This window comes from Schistocerca gregaria, chromosome 5, assembly GCF_023897955.1.
Source record: "Schistocerca gregaria isolate iqSchGreg1 chromosome 5, iqSchGreg1.2, whole genome shotgun sequence".
NCBI classification, from domain to species: domain Eukaryota; kingdom Metazoa; phylum Arthropoda; class Insecta; order Orthoptera; family Acrididae; genus Schistocerca; species Schistocerca gregaria.
In genome coordinates this window covers 145417086-145442764 of record NC_064924.1, presented here as the reverse complement: position 1 = coordinate 145442764, position 25679 = coordinate 145417086, and the positions used below count along the sequence as shown (strand labels likewise).

Genomic DNA, 25679 nt, shown 5'->3' with positions numbered 1-25679 from the left:
AAGTAATTGTGATCCCCATTTAGGTCTGACCTAAAGTTTTAATTTTTTTCTATAATGTGGACTAAATTGGAAAGAATGCCTTCAGTAGCATGTGTTGCATACAGTGTTGATGACTCTCTGCTCACATTAACTTTGAAGACTCATATATATGTACTTCATAGCCAACACAGTGGCTAGTCTCATGTGGTGGGGTTGTTGCGTGTCTTATGGTAAAGCCCCCTGATGACACAGGGATCACACTTCTAGTGCACGAGCTGATAGCTCCCACGCATGCCAAGATGTACATGCCCATCCTCCTGGGGCATCAGGATTTTGGCAATGGCTAAATGCTAGATGACTTTTGCTGTGGCTGGGTACAGAACCTTTGATCGGAGGAGCCATCAGGGCCGACATTTTGCAAATGAAACATGTCAAATTGAACCAACACAATGGCCATTCTGGAAAAATGTACAGTGGGTAACTATTGATTAAAACCACCTCTGCTGCTCGATCTTAAGCCCTCTAGGCCTGTGGCCAACTGGATGACACACCAGTGACTAATACCTCACATAAAACATTGAGTATGATGGAAGAAGTTACCTTTCACAGAGACCTTATGTTCCAGACAGACAGGGAACCTTGAGCTCATCTCAAATGGCAAGGTGTACATTTTTTCTGACTTACAAGAAGATTCTAAGTATAATCTAACAGATAAGGGTGCTTTTATCTTAGACTCTGAAGGAAATTCCCTGCCAAAAATAGTTAAAATTATGGTGTACAGGTGTGACATGGAACATGCTCGCCATCCTCGAGGTGTTTACACTTAGGTAGTATGTCATCCAACTGTGCAACAAACCCAAAGTGTGGACAACCACTCCATGAAGATCGTCCTGTGAGCCAGTCGTGCTGAACACCATCCTCCACATTCACCCATTTGCCCAGAATTTAAAAAATAAAGTAACAAAATATAAATCATTTGATTGCCTGTCCTACGAACACTTAATTATACAAAAGTCACTTCCCTCTCCTCCCCCTTCCTCCTGCCTCACCTCATTTGTTTCCAAAACAGAGCTACCATTGCCCTCGACACTGATGTTTCCTGTGACACCATCTTAGGAGAACCGTTTCTCATGCCTAGCTGGAGAAGTAGCTGCCTCCTCTGGCATCTACTAGTGCCAGGGTTTCTTCTTAGGACACCTTTCCTTGGAGGCTCACATATCAGAGGCCTGACTCCAGTCAGTGGATGAAGGAGCCATGGCCTATGGGTACCAGGGCTGTCCACTCTTCACCTGTCCTCACCCCGACAGTGAATAAGCCCTTGCAAAAATCTTGGCTATCAGATGTTGCAAAAGGGGGAGGGGGGGCTACTTGAGTAACCCCATAGGAGCCAGATTCCCCCCAAGCTGTTGGATTCTGAGCCAATGATCACTGATGATGTGCCACCCACGCCAGTGGCAGACAGCGGTCCTTGCACATGACCGCTCCTCCTGACCCCTTTACACCTAATCAGGACGCCGTCAACATGGTGATCCAGTAGAACTCTTATTTATTCTGTCTGCATTGCCATTCAAGAAATTTGCTTCACAAGTGACCATTCCTTAATGCTTTATGGTTACTGTTCATTCTGTTGGAATAATACTGGCTTCGGTAGGGTCATCCTGTGTGATGAAATAACACTCCATCAGGTATGAACCTTTCAACAGATCCCAACTCCTGTCAGATCTCAGTATGTCTCCCCTCTGTGAGTACCAACTCCTACCCACTTCAGTGCTGCTCATGACCCCTTTCCAGCTATCAGTCTTATCCTCTGTCACAGGGGCTTTCAAGACCCACTACTGGTTTTTATTTGTCATTTTTACCCATCGGTTGCTCAGGGTTAGAGTTGGCCCTTCATTCAGCTCCTCATGAGTCCAAGAGAATGGCGTCCCATAGGACCTTGTGTTGTGTCAATCTTTTCTTCATTGCCATTAATGGTTTACTGACATCTGTTGGATCACTGGTCACCCCTGTGTTGTATGTTGATGATTTTTGCATTTGGTTCAGCTTTCACTCGGTAGCCTCAGCTGAATGCCAGCTCCAAGACACCTCCAGCACTCCTCTGCATCGCTCATTCCCCTGGTTTCCAGTTCTGCTTTACAGAAATATTTCTGCTGTTGTATCACGGTCCACCCTGACCCTGGAACTCAACTTAGGTACCCACCACCTGGCGCTACAGCACAGTCTTGTTACTTTGACCTCCATTTTGGTAAAAGATTAGCTGCAGGTGGAAGCTTAATGCTGTCTGCTTCCTTGCCCACACATTTTGGGGTGCAAATCTTGCTACTCTTATCCATATTTAGGTGCTGGTTTTGTCCCTACTGAACTATGTATGCGTGCTTTATGGCTCCGTAGTTCCTTCAGCTTTAAAATTGTTAGGCCCAGCCCTTTGTTGTGGCATCTGTCTGCCCACTACTGTCTTTCAGGCTATTCCTTTAGACAGTCTCCATGCTGAAGCAGGGATTTTTCCCCTCCTGCTTCAGATTCAATGTTGCCAACTCTTGGTCTCACTTCTTGGGGTGTCGATCGAACCCCCCCTCCTCCATTCGTAGCGTTCCCTTGTTAGTTCGAAAGTCGACTATGGGTGCTTCGTTTATGCATCTGCATGCCCATCCCTTTTACACTGTCTCAGCACTATCCATCATTGTGGCATCCATTTGGTGATGAGCGCCTTTTACACCAGCCCGGTCGAGAGTCTGTATGCTGAAGCTGCTGAACTACCGCTGTACTACCGCCATGACTTTCTCCTCGGCAGGTATGCATGCCAGTTTTCTTCCATGCGAGGCCACCATTCCTATGCCTCCTTCTTTGATGATTCCTTAAATCGTCAGTATGGGGCTCGTCCCTCTTCCCTGTTACCCCCCGGAGTCCGCTTTCACCTCTTGCTACGGCGGCTCAACTTCACGCTACCTGTAACTTTCCCTGTGGGTGTGGGGTGTGACCTTGGCTTTGAGAAGAGGCCCGTGTTAACCTTGGCTTTCATTCGCTTCCTAAGGACACTACTCCAGCCTCGGTCTATCGCCTTCAGTTTGGCATCGGTAGTGGTCCTCCCTTCACGGGAATAAGCTTCGGCTTATTAAGCCTCTCTCGGTGCCTTGGATGACCACCTCTCGGCCCTCCCACGGGGAGGAGATTGTTTTAACTCTGCTGCGTATTGGGCACTGCCTTTTTAGCCATCGTCATTTGCTCAGTGGCGCTGCCCCACCACTTTGTATGCATCGCACCAGAATTTTAACTATCCACCACAAATGACAAAATGACGTGCCGGCTGTTGCTCACATTTTACTTTTTATCTGCCAAAGCTATATGGTGAAGGTCATTTAATTTTTAGTTTTGGATCTCCTTTTTTGTTTTCCCCCATGTGCCTTGTTTCGATGTCTCCTATTATTTCCATTGGTACTGACATATAGTCCTTTCCCTTGTCCCTGTGTTTGTGTTGTATAGTTTTGACTTGGGCTCGTATGACCTCAGTTTTTTTAAACAAAACACACTCACTCACTCTTCGTTTCTTATGCAATTGCCATTTGATAGTCGCCTGATCATCCCATGTATCACACTGTCTTTACATACGAGGGGTGTCATCCTTCTGTGACATTACCAGTTGTAATGCACATCGCTTCCTTCTGCCAAGATCTCCATCTCTGGTCTCCGGATTGTGCTCCTCATGTTTTCTTGCACATTTCCCCTTTGATGGTGCTCAATCATGGATTAAGACCAATCTTTTCCAAGGTCCTGAACTGACTGATGCTATTCTTGCTACCCTTTGCTGACCACTGTTCATGACCTTGTCACTGACATTCATTATGCTGCCTGCTCAGTTGTCTTTCTCTGGGCCCCAAGACGTGGGTATCTCAGGGAAGGAACATTCTGACTGTTTGACCAGAGCAACAAGTACTTGCTCCACCATCATTTTGGAACTCCTGGTGTGGATTTGCGGGTGCACATGAGATCTCTGCTTCCTCAGAAATGGAATGACATCTGGCGGGCTACTGCCCCAGCTAATAAATTCTTGCACAATCAAGAAGACTACTGCAGCATGGTGCCCTACCTTCCGCATCTCCCAGAAGGAATCCATAGTCCTATGTTGTCTCCACTATTATAACCTTTAATCACCAATAATTGCGTGGATATTCAAACACCCTCACTTAGAAAGAATAGCTGGTTACATGAAAACAACTCAGTATCTCTTATTCGACTGCTGTGCCGTGACATGCGGCCGGCGCCGTTCGTAGCTAGGTGGCGCTCCCGTGCTCAGCCGAGTTGCGGAGCGCCTCTATTGCCATTTGCGCGTACTGTCGTGGCGGCACTGTTAAATGTCGTGGCACTGTCACAACATCCACATTGGCCATAACATATTAATTATTTATTTATTTTATGTAAAGAGCCACCCCACATTGTGGTTGTGGAGTCTGTAATGGATCTGGGAGATGTATTATTTTCAACTGAAGTTATCGTTACCGAATTTAGTGGGCGAAGTGGTGAATGCTTTTCTCTTATATTTTTGTCGGAATTTTTATAAATTATAATCTACTAATTTTTTATGTTAAGTTACTATTATGTTTAAAAATTGCAATATATTGATTGATATTGGTGGATATGACGAACAATATCAAAGAGACTTATTACAAGCGGAAGTTTGGGTGTCGAGTGGAATATCTTTGAAGCTAGAGTCATTCTTTGTCACTTGTAGAGTCGGCTGTGGTCGGTTGAGATGCAGTCGTGGAACAAAGTTGTACTTCCCTGTGAAATAAATCGAAAGTGTATGATGAACTTATGAGTTTTTCGTATTACTTTTTATATCAAGTAGCAGCGAGCAAGCACATCCAGAAAGAAAAATGATATTAGAAACACCCGAATTGGGCAGACACGGTGAACAGCGGAACTTCTGCATCCAACAAACAGCACTATTGGAATCATACTCATATTAGACAACTGAAGCCACCTGTAGGAGTTTAACTATTATATGTATACAAAAAAGTGACTACTTTATTTGAACTATGCCAGGTTTTGTTACAAAATAACAATAGTGGAACGACAGTTTCAAGCCTTACAGACTGTGGCCCATTTCTTGGTGGAATGGCCCCTCCTCCTGGCCCTACATCCTAAGTAAGGACTTTCGGACTCATTGCCTCCAATATTGGTGAACAGTTCATGGATGGCTGAACTGATTCACAGTTTTCTCCATGAAAGTAGTTTTTATCCTCGTTATAAGGTTCTGATCTACCTCCAGAACAGGACAAGGATGGTTGGGGATGGGGCATCTCTTGCTTGCTGTGTGCTAGGTCTGGGGGATCCCCAACCCTACTTCCTTGATCAGGCTACTCTTTCATTCCTCTTTTACTCTGTTTTAATCACTTTTAGATTTGGTTTGCCTCCTTGCTGCGCCCAGTTTTCTATTCTGGGTTTTAACACTTTGTTGGATAGTTGGTGGTCTTGACTGCAATGAATCAGGGGTGGGACAGCTGTGGATTAGATCTTTCCTGTTGCATGCAGAGCCTTGCAGGCACCTGCCTACTGATTTCCCTGTCTCCTTCATAATGCTTTTATTATTGGCGATCTAAAATATGTCCATTATGTTTTTAGCCTTCTTGCGTTTACTGTTATGAATTTCCTGACTTTATTAGAAAATATCGGTGGATGTCTCTGGGTGCACCACTCTTGGACCGAGGGACTAATGACCATGTTGTGTGGTCCCTTACTCTCCAATCAGCAAACCAACTAACCAACAAACTGATGATCTCACTGTTTGGTCTCTTAACCCCAACTAACACCCAATCTTTGGGAAGTGAGTTGACAAATCTTCAACAATTTTGAAGACTTGGCCTCTTCAAATTTGACCGCTACTTATTTTTTATGGCTGTTGTAACATGTAAAATAAGGATGTAATTGTTTTCAGGTTATATATCCAAAATCTGATGGTCAGAGACAAAGATTGGCAGACAGTGTGAAGCATATCCTTCTTTTCCGATCATTGGATAAGGTGAATACAAAACATGTTCTTTTTAATTTCATCATTCTGTGGAATTAATGAACACATTTCAATAATTTTTCCTCTGTTTTCATGTTTAAGTGTGGTTTTCTTTGCAGGAACAAATGCAGGATGTATTGGATGCAATGTTTGAAAAGAAAGTGGCTGCTGGAGAATACATTATAAGGCAAGGAGATGACGGTGATAATTTTTATGTCATTGAGAGGTGAGGGCCAATTTTATATGGAATGTTCTTCAGTAGTCTCTAGTTTATCTTATTGTAAGATAATGGTTTTTCATTTATTCAGTGGGATCTACAATGCCTATGTAGCAACAGAGCCAGGAGCAGAACCTAAACATATCCATACATATGAAAACAATGGCAGCTTTGGTGAGCTGGCTCTTCTGTACAATATGCCCCGTGCTGCCACAATTCAGGCAGTTTCAGATGGATCTCTATGGGCAATGGACAGACAAACATTCAGACGCATATTGCTGAAGAGTGCATTTAAGAAGAGAAAGATGTATGAGACCCTTATAGAAAGTGTACCTATGTTGAAAGCCCTCCAGGTTTGTAATTTTTGGTGTCACGTTTTAGGCATATTGTTAAGAGTATTCTTTTAGTGCACTAGCATATCTGCATGTTACTGTTAAACTGAGATTGTATGAAATGTGTTGATTTGTATTCACCTTGTAGCTGCACTCCATAATCAGTGATATACATTTACATGAATGTAAAATCAGATTTATTGTATGATATTGAGCAGGCTAAATATGTAGAGTGGAGTGTTTCTAGCCTTTGGATTTATCTGTGCTTCATGATGTGGTCCCAAATGATTCCGAGAAATGCGTAGTACACACGCTTAAATCTGCATTGTACTAGTGAAGATCAATGCAGTCCTGTTTGGCCATCTGCAGCAAAGTAAAGCTGAGATATAAGGTGACATAGATTTTCGTGAGATATAATCTTTGCTGCTTATAATTTTCATGTTTTTCTCCATTTGTTGTGCCCTCTCTTGGATGGGTGGCTTTTGATTCTTCTGATGAAGGCAAAATTAATAAACATGAGACAAAAAACAGCAAATGGAAAGAGCATTGATGGTGACATTGAATGGGGTAGTTGGCACGAACACTTGCGTGGTTGTAAAACTGTTGGTTATCCATTCAATGTCACCATCAGTGCTCTTTCCATTTGCTATTTTTTGTCTCATGTTCATTAATTTTGTAATTAATATTATTAATATTTTTTGGAGCAGTTGAATGGAATGTACAGTGTCTTGAAAGGAGGATATAAGATGAACATCAACAAAAGCAAAACGAGGATAATCGAATGTAGTCGAATTAAGTCTGGTGATGCTGAGGGAATTAGATTAGGAAATGAGACACTTAAAGTAGTAAATGAGTTTTGCTATTTGGGGAGCAAAATAACTGATGATGGTCAAAGTAGAGAGGGTATTAAATGTAGATTGGCAATGGCAAGGAAAGTGTTTCTGAAGAAGAGAAATTTGTTAACATCGAGTATAGATTTAAGTGTCAGGAAGTCGTTTCTGAAAGTATTTGTATGGAGTGTAGCCATGTACGGAAGTGAAACATGGACGATAAATAGTTGGGACAAGAAGAGAATAGAAGCTTTCGAAATATGGTGCTACAGAAGAATTTCTGAAGATTAGATGGGTAGGTCGCATAACTGATGAGGAGGTATTGAATAGAATTGGGGAGAAGAGGAGTTTGTGCCACAACTTGACTAGAAGAAGGGATCGGTTGTAGGACATGTTCTCAGGCATCAAGGGATCACCAATTTAGTATTGGAGGCCAGCGTGGAGGGTAAAAATCGTAGAGGGAGACCAAGAGATGAATACACTAAACAGATTCAGAAGGATGTAGGTTGCAGTAGGTACTGGGAGATGAAGAAGCTTGCAAAGGATAGAGTAGCATGGAGAGCTGCATCAAACCAGTCTCAGGACTGAAGACCACAACAACAACATGATAATACTCATTAACTCATTAAACAAGTCAAAGGGGACAAGAATTTAATCACAATTACAGACTGGAATCCATTCATCAGTGAAGGTAGGGAATAGAAAATAATGGGATACATCTCAGAAAATGAAATCAAAGGAAAGAAAAATTGATAGAATTTTTCACAGGACACAAGTTACTCATTGGGGATACACGTTTAAGAACCTTTTGACAAGAAAATGTATGTGAAAGATTGAAGGTCAAAGAAGATATCAAATTGAATATATTTCGCTGAAGCAAGACTCAGATATCTTCAGGATTCCAACAGTTATCTGACAGTCATAGTGACAATGGCCTAATACTGATAAATGTGTGTTCAAATTCAAAAAGTTTAAGAGAAAGCAGTGAAAATATTGGAATCCAAAAAAGTTGAAGGAGGTAAAGTTTCAAATTACTTTGAAAGAACATGTGATAAAAGATATAATGACGCTTCAGGGAGTTACTGGTGTGAAAAACAGATGGTGTAATAAATGTACCAGAAAAATATTGGAATTGAAAAATCCACAAAAAAAAGGCAGCTGTAGTTGAGATTCAGAAATTAGTGAAGAAATCTACATCTATATTCTGAAAAACATTGTGAAGTAAATGGTAAAGGGTATGTCCCATTGCACCAATTGTTATGGTTTCTTCGCATTCCATCCCCATGCAGAGAACGGGAAGAATGAGTGTTTAAATGCTTCTGTCCGTGTTGTAATTAATTTAATCTCACCCTCAGTACCCCTGTATGAGCAATATATAAAGTGCAATATATTCCAAGACTCATCAGTCAGAGCTGGTTCTTGAAACATTGGAAGTAGACTTTTCCAGAATAGTTTTTGTCTACCTTAAAGAATCTGCTGGTTCAGTTTCTTCGGCATCTCTGTGACACTCTCCCACAGGTCAAACAAACAACTGACCATTCATGCTGCCTCGCTCTGTACACATTCAATATGCCACGTTAGTCTTCTTTTCCCCCACACACTTTAGCAAAATTTTAAAATGGGTCACATGAGTGTTTTGTAAGTAATTTCCTTTGTAAACTGGTTGCATTTCCCAGTGTTCTTAAAAAAAAAAAAAAAAAAAAAAAAAAAAAAAAAAAAAAAAAAGTCTGAATGTACCCCACCCTGTACCTACAACGGAGCCTATGTGATCATTCCATTTCGTATCCCTATCCTCGACTCAGGTATTTGTATGAGTTGACTGATTCCAGCTGTAACTCATTGATATTATAGTCATAGGAAGCTTTGTTTTTTCATTTTGTGAAGTGTGCAATATGACATTTATGAAAATTTAAAGCAAGTTGCCGGTCTTTGCACTGATTTGAAATCTTACCAAGATGTGCTTGAGTATTTGAGTAACTGAGGTGCAAAAGCAACTAACTGCATGATAAGCAAAACTGAGGTAATCACGAAAACCTTGTTTCATCCGAACTATTAAAGTTAAAGACATCAATTCTTTTCTGAAAATAATAAAAAATAATTAATTACACACTATTAATGGCTGAAATTTGCAGTTACGTTTTATATGTTAAAATCTTAAGTGAAATATTGACTGCAGTTCTTGCTCTCGATTTATGCAGTTAGTGGATTTTGCAAACATATCAATCCAATAAAATAAAATAAAAAAAATTGATGTGAAGTTTAACTACTGCGACTATAAACAGAGTATGTTTTATTTCAAAGAGAAGTCTGAAAAATTGTACAAAATTGGCATATAAAAGTACGAAGGTGACATTATTTTACGAGGAGAAGCTGACTTACATAACTTCAAAAAGGGAACAAATATGAATGTTCAACATAAGGACAAATGTCTGCTTGTGTCTGTGTATGTGCAGATGGATATATGGGTGTGTGTGTGTGTGCGCGCGTGCGAGTGATACCTGTCTTTTTCTGCCCTTAAGGTAAGTCTTTCCACTCCCGGGATTGGAATGACTCCTTACCCTCTCCCTTAAAATCCACATCCTTTCGTCTTTCCCTCTCCTTCCCTCTTTCCTGAAGAAGCAACCGTTGGTTGTGAAAGTTTGAATTTATATATATCACACGATATTGTAGCAAATAAAATAAGCTCCAAATTGCGTCTTAGTAAAATATTGACAAATTTTAGAATATAATAAAATTGACAAAAGTTGCATATTAGTTAAAACAATTGCAAAAGATTCTAGAAAATGGAATTAGCTGAAAATTGCTTTTAAGTGACATCAACCTCAACTTTGTCCATCAACTCAAAATCACTTCTGGCTTGCTCTGATGGTTGGCAGTGGCAGGAGTGACTCTGAGTGCCTTCCTGCTCATGTAACACATTGCTGTAGAATTTGAGTTCGTCGTTGGTCACCCAGTCTTCATAATAGTGGATCTCCAAAGGCTTTTTGATGTCTCCAAGATTGACTTATGAAAGTTATACACCAGCAGTCATTGGTGTTTGGCCTCTTCCTCTGCTGAAATTTTTTCCCTTCTTCAGGATGCTTCAGAGATATAGAAGGGCTCTCCACTGACTAGACAAATCTTCCTGTTTTTGCTTTTTGTTAACAAGATTCTATTTGGTTTTTTGAATCTGGAATAGCCAGTTACCAATAACTTCCACTAATCCTTTCATGTGTGTCATAACAATTAGTGTCAACACAGTTTTCATTGCATAACATTGCTTTAATAATACTTTTCCTGTTCTGGGAGCATTTCTTTTCCACTGATCAGGACACCTCTTACTTTCCTGGGAGGGACCGTCGTCCTCTGTCTCATTTTGGTCATTTGCAACTAAAGTGATGGGTTCGACTTCTTGCAAAATTCCTACTATTTCAATTACTCTTACTTCGTTTGTACTATCCTCTGCATTTTAATTACCCACAAAATCACTTATTTCCTTCAAAACACTCATGAATATGTCAGCAGACATTCCACTTGAACTGTGATTACCAGCATATATTTGGACAACACATCGGCAGTGAGAGCTTCATTGTTCTGTATACATTTGCTGCAGTGCAGCCAGCCTAACTGTGAATGATAAAAATATCTCTTTTAATCATAACAAACTGAAATGTAGCTTTGAATGTCTAGATTGTTAACTCTGATGTCAGTTGGCCTGCTGCTTAGAATCTGAACATGGCATGGCGACTGCCATGCCTGTTGAACTTGGCAAGTTTTGCAAACATTGGATGTTTAGCGGGCTTTGCACCTGAAAACATGCAGTTAATGGCTTTTGCAAATGAATACAGTTTTCTGCAGCCAGTTTCAATGGTTTATAGTGTGTTTTGCACCCTCATGTAGGTGCTAAAAAAGTCTATGTGGTAGAGTGTTCAATGTTAAATCGGCTTTTGCATCTGGCTACTCATTTATGCAACTTCTTTCTGGTGGTACTTTGTTGTAGATAACTTTGTCATCTGCAAAAAGTCTGAGGTTACTATTGATATTGTCCGCAAGGTCTTTAATATGCAGCATGAACAACAAGGGTTCCAAAACATTTCCCTGGGCCACACCCAAAGTGACTTCTACATCTGATGATGACTCTCCTCCAATGAAGGTAACCTGTTGTGTCCTCCCTACCAAAACACCCTCAATCCAGTCACCAATTTCATTTGATAAAACATATGATCGTGTTTTTGACAATAAGTGTAAATGACGTACTGAGTCAAATATTTTTTGGAAATCAAAAAATACTGCATCTACGTGACTGCCTTATTCAGTGCTTTTATTCTGTCATGTGAAAAAAGTGAGAGTTGGGTTTCGCAAGAGTGATGTTTTTGGAATCCATGCTGGTTGCCATGGAGGAGGTCATTCTGTCTGAAGTACGTCATTATATTTGAGTCAGATTACTTTCTAAGACTCTACAAGAATATTGGATAGTAGTATTGTGGGTCACTTCTTCTACTATTTTTGTAAATAGGTGTGACCTGTGCTTTCTTTCAACTTCTGGGCATCTTTTTTCTGAGGGATCTAAAATAGATTACAATTACAAGGTGGGCTAACTCAGCTGCAAATTCAAAACAGAATCTAATAGGAATACCATTGGACTGCAGAGCTTGGATCAGTTTTTAAAATTTCAACTATTCTGCCACACCACAGAAAGTAACACTTACTTCACTGATCTTTTCAGTGGTTAGAGGATTAAATTGGGATAAACATGTTGAACTTATACAGCAACAGTATTGCTCACTCGGAACTGAAATTGTCAAGAAATGTACAAAAGCCAAAGAAGAATAAATAAAGGAAAGTTTTCTGAGACATAAAAGACTGGAACAAGCTAATGTAGCTGCTGCACATAGCCTAATAAACAGACAATTAAGGAAACACAGGAGGTGGTGTGTAGTGATTAAAGATGAAAAAGATAATTGGGCAATAGAAATAGAAAAAGAGCAAAAAGATGGAAATAATCATGGAGGAACATTATAGTTGGCCATAGAAAATAAGCCAATTTAAAACGAAGAGTACATAAACAGCCAAAGCATCCACAACACAGTGCCAGAGTTGAAGCACTCATAAAAAGCAGTGGAACTCACATAATACTAGGTTTAGAAATCTGGTTAGACACAAAATTGATAGCAGTGAGATTATTGGGCAAAATTTAAGTGTACATCGAAAGGATAGGCTAATAGGAAATAGAAGTGATGTAGTTGTTGCAGTAGACCAGAAACTCAAATCCACTGAGATACAAATAGAAGCTGCATGTGGATGATTTGGGCAAGACTCAGTATCAAAGGTGCACATAAACTTGTAATTGGATCCTTCTATTGACAGTCAGATTCCCCATCCCCCAGATATATTAGAAAACTTTCAGGCTTGTCTCGAGGGGTTTCCCGCGTGGGCAGAATGTTTTATTGCCCACCGCAGTCATAGACAGGACACAGCAATCAGGTTGCAGAACGGCACTCATTGAGAGTGAGTCAACTGCTATGCAGTAAATGTGATTAAATGACCAGCTGTTAATTTTATTTGTGAACTCTTCGAGGAAACTAAGAAATTGGCTAAATTACATTAATAGTATGGTGACATTTGCCATCTTTGCAAGGAGCTATGGCTCTGTGAAGACAGTTACACAGCTGTTTTCTTATGTCTTGTGAACAATTCAAAACATTGCTTATGATCACTGAACCTAAAATTGTGCATCATTTTAGACATCCAAGAATTTTATTAAATTATCCTCCAGAACAATATTGTTTTATTATTCTGTGCAGCTCCAGTAACTGCTTAGGAATTATTATGAAATACACTGCCTGACAAAAATGTGAAATATCAAGAAGACATGGTCAGAAGTCAGGGTCACACACACCAAATCAAATAAATTTTGTTTTCGTACAACATTTCAGTGGGTTTGCTTGCCGCAGTCACATTCAGCCAGCAGACCGCTGTGGGTGTGAGCAGTTGGGGTGGCTTTTTTGCCCAGGTTAGTGCAGCACATGTAATGCCCTCTCTGTGTTTGACAGCCTTCAGAGAAAGCCACAGTTCGTTTTTACATAATTTCCCCTGTAACACTGTAATTGTCAGGGTAAACTTTTAATCATCCATCAATTCATTAGAATTATTATAATTCTGTAAATAACGGCTGTTGCACATCCTGCTACAACATTACAAAATGCCGTCTCTGAAAACTACCTAGACTAGATTTTTCGGAATCCCACTTGTGAGGGAAATATATTGAATGTAATGGCAGCAGATAGACCTGACCTCTGAGATGATATCCACATTGATCCTAGTATTAATGACTATGAGGCAGATGTTGCAACAATGATTACAACTAAAACAAGTAGAAAGATTTATCTCAGTGAGGAACTTTAAACATTTAGCTCAGGGAAGGGATGTGTAGTACGGAAAAAAGTAGACTATGCACTTATAGAAACGTACATAGTGAAACTGTTCATGATTGGAGGGTCCCCCTATGCTGTACACCAGTCACATAAAGTAACTTCTAAAGAAACTGACTACTGTATATAACATGTTTAAAGCAAAGCATTGGGCTGTACGTAAAGACATGCTGAACAAAACGTTTTCGCCTGCCAAGAGGGGAATGCGTAAAACCTTTAGTGACTATAATAACAGAACATTATTCAAAAATCTGGTCATATGTAAAGGTATATTAAAGTTAGTGCCCAGACTTTCGTAAAAAAGACAGGAAATGAAATTGAGAGTACCAAAGCAAAACCCGAAATGCTCAACTGTGTTTTCAAAAGAAAATATAGGAGCATTGCCCCATCATATTACTGGGAGTACTACAAAGTTGATTGAAATAGATATTAGTTTCAACGACATTGAGGAACAGCTGAAATGATCAAAATTGAACATAGGTGCAGAGCCCAATGAATCCCTAACAGGTTCTCTACCAAACTTGCATCTGAGTTAGTTCCTCTTTTAATCCAAATCTACCATAGATCACTCGAACAAAAAACTGTGCCCATTAGTTAGGTTTATGTAGTTCTAAGTGTAGGGGACTGATGACCTCAGATGTTTAGTCCCATAGTGCTCAGAGCCATCAACAGGATAATTGTCTGTGTCTGAAAGCCAGAACCACGCTGCAGTGGTTTGAACTGCATGATTTTGAACTCACGTAGATGTCTTGACCACCAGATTCACCTGATGTGAATTTGATGGAACTTACTTGGATCGCTATCGGGCACCATCACAGCATACACAAACCAGTGGCCATTTATTTACTGAAATTACGTGGCTTGTTCATAGACATCTGGTGCCACATACCTTCACATATATACCAACAATCTGTAGAATCAATGATATGCAAAAATGGTGCTATATAGTGTTATGAAGACGGCCCAATGAGCTGTTAAGCAGTTAGTCATAACATTTTGGCTCATCAGTGTATTTTGCACGTGCTCGAACCAGTTGGCGCAAGGCCATAGCTGTACAGTCACATATGTTACAGCCCAGCTGCCGGACTGCCCATGCATCACTAGTTTGCCTACCCCTGCCTACTGCTGCCTACTACAAGCACTGAGCTGACTTTGAGCGAGTGCTCAAACTGGAACAGCCTAGTCTAGCCCATCCCATTCTGCAGTCTGAACACCCAGAATATCAGCGTGAACTGTCTAGATGTCTGATGTGTTCCATATTGAAAGAGCACGGTGTATGAGGACAGGCTCAGCTGCATAGGCAACCTCTTAGTAGAACAACCTGGCGCTTGTAATGCCCCATTGAGCTGCGTTCCAAACTCACTAATAACATTTTTAATAGAAATCTTAACCCAATACGTGTTGTTTCACACAAAGACTGTCACAGTCTTTGCATAACTGTAGGAGCATCCTCTTATTATGATACTGATGTCATTTTGTGCTATACGTGTAGCAGTGTGACAAAAAAACTGGCTGATATATTTGGCATGTGTGTTACTGCATGACTGTCTTTCACCCATGTAAATAGTTGGTAATACAGTACAGTGTTCTGCTATTCAATGAAGAATATTATTATTTTTGAGGTATTTAACTATGTGAACAATTATTTCCATTCTAGGCATATGAGCGCATGAACTTGGCCGATGCACTGGTCCCTCGTTCATATACAGATGGTGAACTCATAATAAAGCAAGGCGATCAGGCAGATGGTATGTACTTTGTGGAGGATGGTTCTGTGAAAATTACCATTGTTGGAGACAGTGGGCGTGAAGTTGAGGTACGTTATACGAAGACTTTCATGTATTTGCAGTTATGTAAATAAAAATGAATGTTTTAAAAAATAAATAATAATTTGCAGATTAATCGGATTAACAAAGGAGGATACTTTGGTGAACTGGCACTTGTTACCCATAAACCAAGAGCAGCATCAGCGTACGCTGTTGGTCAGATTAAGTTAGCATGTAAGTACCTTAAATATATCTGTTGAATTCATCTCTGCTTGTACCACTTCTTTAATTGTACCACATTGTTATTATTGATGTAAACAGGTTAAAGTTTTAGCTGTTAATTTAATATACTGTATTTACCTGAGTATAAGACGATGCTTATGTTTTCAAGAGACATCTTGAGAATTTTTTGGGTTGTCTTGAATCCTTTGTCACTTCTTGGACATGAAATTGAGGTTTATGACCCTCCATCAAGAAGACAAAAGTGCTGTGATACTGTCCATGTCTCCTGTATGAAGCCCTACTAGAATCCAGAGGCGCAGATCGATGACGGGAGGTGCAAGGAAACTGAAGACCTGCTCGGAGGGTTTTCGGCCCTTCACTTTTATTGTAGTTTAAACTCTTCTGGTGGCACTTTCAGTGAGGTTTCTGAAAATCTATGGAGAAATGACAGTCCATTCTTCCTCAAGAACAAAAACCAGAGTAGATAGTGATGTTGGACACTGGGATGTGGAGTGAAGTTGTCTTTCTAGTTCACCCCAAATATGTTTCATTGGGTTCAGGTCGTGACTGGACATGCCAGCCCATTTCATGAAAGTTATTGTCCACAAACCATTGGCTCACAGATGATGCTTAATGACAGGTGCATTGTCTTGCTGATGCAAACAATCATTGTCTCCAAACTTCCTCTACTGTACACAGTACAGAGTGATGTAAAATTTGTTCATATCCTTCTGCATTTTGTGGCTTTACAAGTACAGTAAGAGGGTCACAAAGTAACCATGAAAAGCACTCCCATACCATAATACCACCTTCACCATACTTCACTATTGGCACTATACATGATGACATATGCCAATCATTTGACAAATCCAAATACTCCTATAAGATTGCCGTGGGTATAGCATAAATGGGTATAGCAAATGTATTATTACCGGTCATCCACCATCTAGTTGCTTCATTCTTTACATTACCTCAAGCATTGATTACTGGAATGTGTGACTCAAGAGGAGCTGCTTGACCATTGTACCCCATTGTTTTTGTACTCCCTGTGCACCCATTGCGCTAGCTGGACTCCTGGCAGCACTTTGGAACTCGCAAGTGATTTCCTCTGCTGGTTTCAAGCCACACTTAACAATACTCAATGGTCCCCTCCTGTCTGTATGTGAGGTTTGCCAGGTGTTCCTTCATGTGTCCATATAACACTCACATCACCAGTAATCAACTTCATCAGCTTTAGGAGGGTTCAGCCACCCTGATCACTGGCTCCCATATTACAGTGGAACCTGAATGGGTTCAGGACGCATGTGGCCGAATTACAACTCCTTATACGAGAGTGCCCCTTGTGCTTGTGTCTCCAAGAGACACATTTTCAGGCCACTGATGCTGCTCCTTTACGGGGCTATACCGGATATCAGAAAGATGATCTGATGGGGGAAAGGGCAAAGGGTGGTGTTGCGGTTTTTGTCCATGACATGCACCCCTCATCTGAGCTCCCTCTCGTCACCAACTTGCAAGCAGTTGCAGTTGACATTCTTGTGGGTCAGAGGCTCACAGTCTGTTCAGTTTATTTACTGCCTCAGGATGCAATGGACTCTGAGGCTCTCACAGACCTTATTAGCCAACTCCCCCACCCATTTCTTCTTCGGGGGGACTTCAATGCTCATAATGTCTTATGGGGCTCTCCGACTACTTGCCCCAGGGGTCGCATTCTGGAAAGCCTCATGATGTCTGAAGAACTGTGTATCCTCAACTTCGGTGCTCCCACTCATTTCTGTACTGCTTCCGGGTCGTCATCGGCTATTGACCTTTCCTTTTGCTCTCCAGCACTTGTGGATTCCGCTCTGTGGGAGGCTGCTGCTGACCTCCATTCTAGTGACCACTTCCCCCTTTGGATTCGCCTCCTGGATGAGGCTGTGGCATTACCAGTGCCGCCCCGGTGGCACCTCTGCAGAGCTGACCGGACACTTTTCAGCCAACTGGCTGTTTTGGAACACCGTGCCAGCGTCCACGAATGGGTAGACCATGTTACAGCCGTGATCTCCCATGCTGCTGAATTGTCAATCCCACGGTCATCCGGTCATCCCAAGAGGCGTTCTGTCCCTTGGTGGACCATTGAGTGCCGCTCAGCCATCCGAGCCTGCAGTGCAGCTCTGCGCCGCTTCAAGTGCCGTCCCTCAGCTGACAATCTTGCGGCCTTTTGGGTGAAAAGGGCCAAAGCGCGGCGAGTGATTAAAGAGAGCAAACGACGGTCATGGCAATCGTTCTTGAACTCCATCTCTCGCTCCACTAGTTCTACGAAAGTATGGAAAGCCATCAGGAGGATTTCAGGGAAACTCAGCCAACTACCTGTCACGGCATTGCTGCATCAGGGATGTCTCCTCACGGTGCCGAGAGACATTGCCCAGACACTGGCCATGCGTTTTGCGGACTCTACCGCCACTATTAACTGTGATCCAGATTTCTGCCGCTACCGCACTGCCATCGAGAGGGGTCACTTGGACTTCCGGTCTCTAAATTCTGAACCCTATAACTGCCCCTTCACAATGTGGGAACTGGATTCGGTGCTGCCTGTGGCTCATGATACTGCACCTGGTCATGATCAAATCCGGTACAGCATGCTGTGGCACTTGTTGCTGCCATCCAAGGAAGTTCTCCTGAACTGTTTTAATATGATATGGTTATCTGGCACGTACCCTGACTCGTGGAGGGAGGCGATTTTGATTCCCCTCCTCAAACCAGGGAAGGACCGACCGCACCCCAGTAGTTATCGCAGTATTGCTTTGACGAGCTGCGTTGAGAAGACATTGGAACCCATGGTCAACCGACGCCTGGTTTGGCTGCTCGAGACCAGGCAGCTCCTTAGCCCCTCTCAGTGTGGCTTTCGGAGATGTCGTTCCACTATAGACAACTTGACCCTGCTTGAGACCGCCATCCAGCAGGCCTTCCTACGTAACCAGCATTGTCTAGGTGTTTCTTTGACATTAATAAGGCGTATGACACTACTTGGCGCCGCCTTATCCTCAATCAACTCCATAAGTGGGGCTTTCGTGGCCGTCTCCCCATCTTCTTCGGTCCTTTCTTTCTTACCACCTCTTTCGGTATCGGGTTGGTAATGTGCTATCTGAATTGTACGTGCAGGAGAATGGTGTTCCTCAGGGCAGCGTTTTAAGTGTCACCCTCTTTGCCGTCACTATTAACAGTATCGCGTCCACTATCCGGAGTCCTGCCCAATGCTCCTTGTTTGTGGACGATTTTGCTGTTTTGTGTTCTTCCTCCAGCCTTGTCACCGCTAGTCGGCAGTTGCAGCTTACGATAAAGCGCTTAGAGGCATGGACTGCAAAGACGGGTTTTACCTTTTCTGCAGACAAATCTGTGTGTGTTCATTTTAATCATTCTCAGCGTCCTTTTACCTCCCCTGAATTGCGTCTGAGGGACACCTTTCTTCCTTTTAGAGACACTGAGAGGTTCCTGGGCCTCACTTTTGATTCCAAGTTGTCGTGGTCACCTCACGTTAAAGACCTCAAGGTGCGGGCCCTGAAGGCACTGAATATTTTGAAGTGTCTGAGCCATCGGTTCTGGGGAGCAGATCGGGCGCGTCTACTGCAGTTTTATGGGGCTTTCGTCCGATCGCGTCTTGACTATGCTTGCACCATGTATGGGTCAGCGAGGCCTTCATACCTGAAGATCCTTGACGCAGTACACCATGAGGGTATCAGGCTGGCCACTGGTGCCTTCCGTACCAGTCCCATCCCCAGCCTGTGCGCTGAGGCAGGGGAACCACCGCTCGCCATCCGGCAGAAACTCCTCATGGTGCGACTGTTGTGTCATTTCCTTGCCTGTCCTACCTCCCCTGTGTGCCCTACCGTTGCCCGACCGCCTAGGGAACGTCTCTTTTCCAGTTGTCCCAGGGCAATGAGACCATTTGGGATTCGTGCCAAGCATTTGCTTGAGTCCCTTGGTGTAGAGCGTGTGGCCCCCCACCGACAAGGTTTTACTCGCCTGCCTCCCTGGTTGCTCCAGAGGCCCAGCATTCTTCTAGACTTGTCGGAGAACCGGAGGAGCTGCACTCCAGCGTTTGTTTTTACCTCGTTATTTTACAATATTTTAAACCAGCATCCGAACCATGTACCTGGATTCATGGATGGCTCTAAACAGGGGGACTCTGTTGGTTGTGCTGTTGTTTTCCCTGATCGAGTCGTCAAGTTACGGCTTCCTGCGGCGTTTACCATCTTTGATGCCGAATTGTTTGCAATCTTGCGGGCATTGGAGCAGATGAGATGTGTTCCCAGTCTTAAGTTCCTCATCTGTTCTGACTCCGAGTGCCCTTCAGACCATGCAACACTTGTACCCAGCAGATACGGTTGTCCAGAACATCCATGATGCCGTACTCCACCTGCAACGGCAGGGGAAGGAGGTTTCTTTCTGCTGGGTGCCGGGGCACGTGGGTATTAGTGGAAACGAACTGGCGGATGTGGCTGCCAAAGATGCATGTTCCCTCCCTCACGTTGTTGAATGTGCCGTTCCCCTCGATGCTGTAACCTCCCTTTTGCGTTTTCGTGTTATGCGTCAATGGGAAGAGGAGTGGCTGGCAGTCGGTGAAAATAAGCTGCGTTTGGTCAAGGCCACCACGTGGCCATGGCGTACGTCCTACCAGTCATGCAGGCGGGATGAGGTTCTCCCGACTCGCTTCCGCATGGTTTTTCACTCCGGCGGGAGGACCCCTCCAATCTGCAGTGCTTGTGGCGTCCAGATTACTGTCCGCCACATTTTACTTGACTGTCTTTTATTCTCTGACCAGAGGGCGGTGGTTTCTTTGCCACCGGATTTGCCCTCTATTTTGCAAGACGACGCAACGACTGTGGTTAAGGTCTTACGGTTTTGTGTCCTGTCCAATTTGTTGCCTTGGATTTTAGGGAGAGGGTTTTAATGTGCTGCTGGGTGACTGGCTCACCCAGGTTTTAGGTAAGAGGTCCACCAGTCATGATTACCTCCTTGTTTCCCTTCGGTTTCTGTTCTCTTTTCCTTGTGTTTCCTTTCCTTTTTTAGTGTTTTCCTTCTCCTCTTGTTTTGCCTCTGTATGTGGGGATTTGGAACTGCGTCAGGTCTGTCTTTTAGCCATTCTCCTTGATCGCTGTTCGTCTTAGTCCCTTCACTGCATGTGTTCCTGTTTTTATGTGCTTGGGTGCTGATGACCACGCTGTTTAGCGCCCTTCAACCTCAAACACACACACACACACACACACACACACACACACACACACACACACACACACACACACTTTAGGAGGGTGGAAATATCCATGATAGATGTGATACTCAGTTGACATCCAGTGACTTCTCCACATTCGAAGCCGGTGAGCTGTCCTCACCAAGCCATTCTGTTACTACCCCCTGCCTCCTTTTATAATGATGGGTCAACCTCTTGTGTCATCTAGTGGTCAATTCTGGATTTATAGGGCTGTCCAAATTCTTTTGATCAGATAGTGTAACATAAAGATTTCAGTCAGTGGGCCATTTTCACACTTTGACAATCTCCATTCCCTGCCCTTTATTAGTAATTTCAAAGTAATGTGTCGTGCAGCTATACAAGTATTATTTAATATTCATATTAGCCAACTATGGAGACATAACGACTTCACTTTGAATTTTTTGTTAGGCGTTCCTATTTTTACAGTACTCCATCCTCTCGCATGTTGTCTTTTTTTCTTCTTTCCATGGTGGTCTTAATTTATTATTTCCTAGTCCTTTCCCTGCAGCTTTGCCTGAGTATACATACAGCCTCACCTCTCTGTGTCCATGTCTTTCTCCATCTGTCTGTCCACTTGACCCTCCCATCTCTGTCTGTCTGTCTCCTCCTCCTCACTTTCTCTGCGTCTTATCTTCTCCTCTCCCTCTCTTTGTCCATTTCCTCCACAGCCCCCTCTCTGACCATCTCTTCCTCCCCCGTCCCTCTGATCATATCCTCCTCCCCCCCCTCTCTCTCTTTCCATCTCTGCCTCCTCCTGTTCCTTTCCCACCCATCCACTATATTCCGTCACATTCCATCTGCTTCATGCATCTCTCCCTCCACCCCACTCTCTGTCCACCCCCCCCCCCCCCTCATTCTGTCCATTTTTTCCTCCCCCTCATTCCGTCCATTTTCTCCTCCCCATAATTCTGTCCATCCCCCCTCTATCCATCTCAGCCTGCCTTTAGCCATGATCATTGGCACATGTAGCTCCTGCAATACTACTCTCATCAGAGGCTTGAAAATCATTTATTCATCCCTGATGTATAGGCCACCATGCAAAGCAGGTTGATACAGCAGGCCAGTAGTATTCTGTCACAGCATGCTTGTCATGCACGCAGCATACATGTCAGGGCACAGAAAATCATTTCTTGCTCATGACATGCAGGCTGCCCTGCAGAGCAGGTTGATTTAGTAGACATATACTGTTGCCACACAACATTCGTGTTGTGCAGGGCAGCGTATATACCAAGGTCTGGGAAAAACTAGTTTTTGCCCCTATCTCTGCTCCTATTGGAGCTAAGAGGTATAAGACACACAGTGCTGATACTCGTGAGGTGTTGATGTTTCTGTGCTAAATTTGGTTGAAATCAATCCAGGGCTTTGGGAGGAGGTTCTGGACCCTTGCAAACATAAACTGTTTTATACTTGCATCCAGGACCTCCTCCCAAACCCCTGGATTGATTTCAACCGAATTTGGCAATATATACATAGCAGATTATACCTAACTTTCAGTCTTCAAATAAATACCACTCATTTAAAATAATGAAATGCTTCATGAAGATGTGACAATGTTATAGTGATCCTGTGGAATGAAAGTTAACATCTGATCATGTACCCTGTGTGTGCTGTCTTTCATCCTGTTCTGTAACAAAATTATGCCAGCTCACACACACAAATTATACATATAAGAAGTTCCTTAATGTTGAATACAAATGCCGTACTTTATGTATTTGTATTTGACACCAAGGAACTTCCTGTTAATGTGATTTCTGTACTGATTATTTCTCTCAAAAAAGATCCATACAGCAGTTTTGAATAGTTTCATGATAAAATTTTTGAAATCATTAAAAACTGAGAAGGATTTTGTGTGTGTGTGTGTGTGTGTGTGTGTGTGTGTGTGTGTGTGTGTGAAAATATGCACCTAAATCCGTTGTTGCATGAGCGTCCCAGCAGTTTCATCTTAGGAAAGTACAGACCTCTTCCGTGTAATACATCTTGGGCATGCCAAGGAAGTATTAGCGTCTTGTCATGCAGAGATAATCTTGTTGCAATATGGTTCGAAACACACACTATTTTCCACAATTTTTATGATTTTCCACAAATTTTATGATTTTCAATAGTTGTTGAGAGTACCCCACAGCCGAGCCCAGTATAAATTTTAATCGCGCCTTAAAGTGCTCTAGAATGCAAGGCATTCAAATGATGTAAAATTTGATAATTTGATAATTCACTGTGAAAAATATGGATCAACTTTCTCTAGCATCTTGTGCATCCTGAGTTACTGCAATTAACATTAAATCAAGCTTCATTGTCGTAACTCCATCATAACTTAAGTACAGTTTTTCTGTGGATATGTGTATATTTTTTCTTGTGTGCTCTGGCCTATATGCAGTGCAAATTTGCTGTTAATGTTATCAGTTTATCATACTTCTAGCAAGAGACAGGAGGAACAAGAGAGGCCTGAAACAGATAGGGACATAATATCAGTTGTCTGACAGTTAAACAGAAAAAAAGAAAAAAAATGGCCAGGTGCAAGTAGGATTCACACACTGAGGATTCTGTACAAACTTAATTATGTATATAGATGGTTCATCCATTCCGATAATTGAGAATCTCGGCCATTTTTGCCTATGGTCGACAATGATGCTTGCAAGAAATTGGTCCAAGGAATTCAAAGATTTTTGAGAATATTTTAATTTCAACAGTATAAATGTGACAGTCATGCAGGAGGTAGGTAACCATTATTATAGTAATCAGTAGTTCTGCATTGAGGCTGGCTGGGTCGCAAAGGTAAAAGTCAAACATCAGACAAGGAATGACTTTATTGCTTGTATGAAACATTTTTGAAGTAATCCATCAGTAAATACCCAGGATTAATTACTGCACATAGGTATGGTATTTCAAGTTGTATGTGAAATGCCATATCTACATGCAATACTCATTTCCTGGATATCTGGAGATGGATAAATTCTGAAATGCATTATATGAGCATTAAAATCATTCCTTGTCTGATGTTTGACCTTTGCCATTGCAGCCCAGTCTGCTTGAATACAGAACTACTGATTGTTTTAATTTCACGTTTGATGTCAGGTAACAAATGACAAAAGTAATGTTTTTTCGTGTGATACAATTACAAATTTACAGTTATCGCAGTTTTTCCTTTGGTTGCACTGTGAAACTTTGTTTCTTGTAAAATTTCATAATTCTAGTCCAATAGGAAGTATGCTAAAGGTTTTGATGAGTAAGTTTGTGAATATCAAAATATCAGACATAAATGGCCATATCTTTTGATTGCACTGACTTTGAAGCTTCAATGTTTTGTACTGCCAGTGGTGTACCTCAGTACATGACATTCTACAATTGAAAGTAAGAACAGGTATAGAGAATATTAATAATGGGCAATGTTTGAGCATGGTATGAACATCTACTTCTACAATTACATGGCTACTCTGCAGGTAACACTTAAGCGCCTGGCAGAGGGTCCAGCGGACCACCTTAACAGAGATTCTCTATTGTTCCACTCTCGAACAGCGTACAGAAAAAACAAACACCTATATCTTTCCGTGTGAGCTGTTTCCTCATTTTATTATGGTGGTGATTGAAATTTTGTGAGTACATCCTACTGCAATAAGAAACACCTTTGTTTTAACCCTTTGAGTGCTGCACTGGTGTGTGCAGCTGGCCGCGTCAGTCCTGCCCTCGGGGCCACCTAATCCGTGTACCTGTGCTGGCAGCCACTTCTGCGAACTATTGTGTGTGCCTGAGCTTTCCACTCTATTTCTGAAACCATGGCGGTCGTGACAGTCTCACAGTAAGTGTGATTGCCAATGTTACAAATAAACGCAGGATATCTGGATACGTATTCCATAGCTTTGAATCTGGAGATGAGTTGCTCGGCAGACCTAATGTACACTGAAACTGCTTATGCTGCTAACATGTAACTCCTCATCAAAGGCTTTCTTTCATTTTCAATTAGATCTTGAGAATCATCATAAGGTCTCAGTATACATCTGTGTTTTATTTGGCTTACTGATACTTCATTATCAGATTTTTGTACGCAACTTAAGATGTAAACGCTGTAGAATCTGTAAATGCCAAACGTTGACGTTCTTCTGTACTAGCACAATAATTCGTCCACAAACAACATTCGAGGGAAGCGTCTGGATGCCGAGACACACTTCTATAGCTAATCACCATATTTTGAGAGCATTAACCTAATAAATTATCCCCAAGGAAATGTCCAAAATCAAAATTCGACATTTCTGAATTCTTTTTATATGGGATGCAATTGTTATTGTACAGAAGAAATAAACAGTGATTTATAACTTTTGTTTAAGAATTAGATAAGGAAATACTCAATTTTCTAAACTACCTAACCAAATATCACCTTCAATTCGTAATGACATTTTGTGCTTCAGAAACGAGTGAGTGTGTGCAACTGACCGACGTGTGCCAAGACACCCTTTCCAAGTGTAGACCTACAATTTTTTCACAAATTCAGTGTCCTGGAATAATAGGACAGCAATCCATTACTGAATATTACAAAAAAATTGTAGCCTGGGTTGTGGTAAAAGATATTTATTTAAGCGGTGACTAGTTTCGAACGAAGCCCAATTTCAAAGAGCCCTGTCAAAGAAGAATGTGACAAACACATGTTAACTGTTAATAAAACCATAGAATATCGATAGC

At 42.0% G+C, this 25679-nt stretch overlaps 1 protein-coding gene across 2 annotated transcripts in view; it reads left to right on the top strand.

The window, feature by feature from the left end:
* LOC126273077 (cAMP-dependent protein kinase type II regulatory subunit) overlaps positions 1-25679 on the top strand; it is a 48574-nt gene that overhangs the window by 11319 nt on the left and 11576 nt on the right. For both annotated transcript variants that reach the window (XM_049976486.1, XM_049976487.1), the window contains exons 3-7: positions 5912-5995; positions 6103-6209; positions 6292-6553; positions 15430-15588; positions 15670-15772. In XM_049976486.1, the coding sequence (XP_049832443.1) occupies positions 5912-5995; positions 6103-6209; positions 6292-6553; positions 15430-15588; positions 15670-15772 (715 nt within the window). The remainder of the gene's footprint in view (positions 1-5911; positions 5996-6102; positions 6210-6291; positions 6554-15429; positions 15589-15669; positions 15773-25679) is intronic.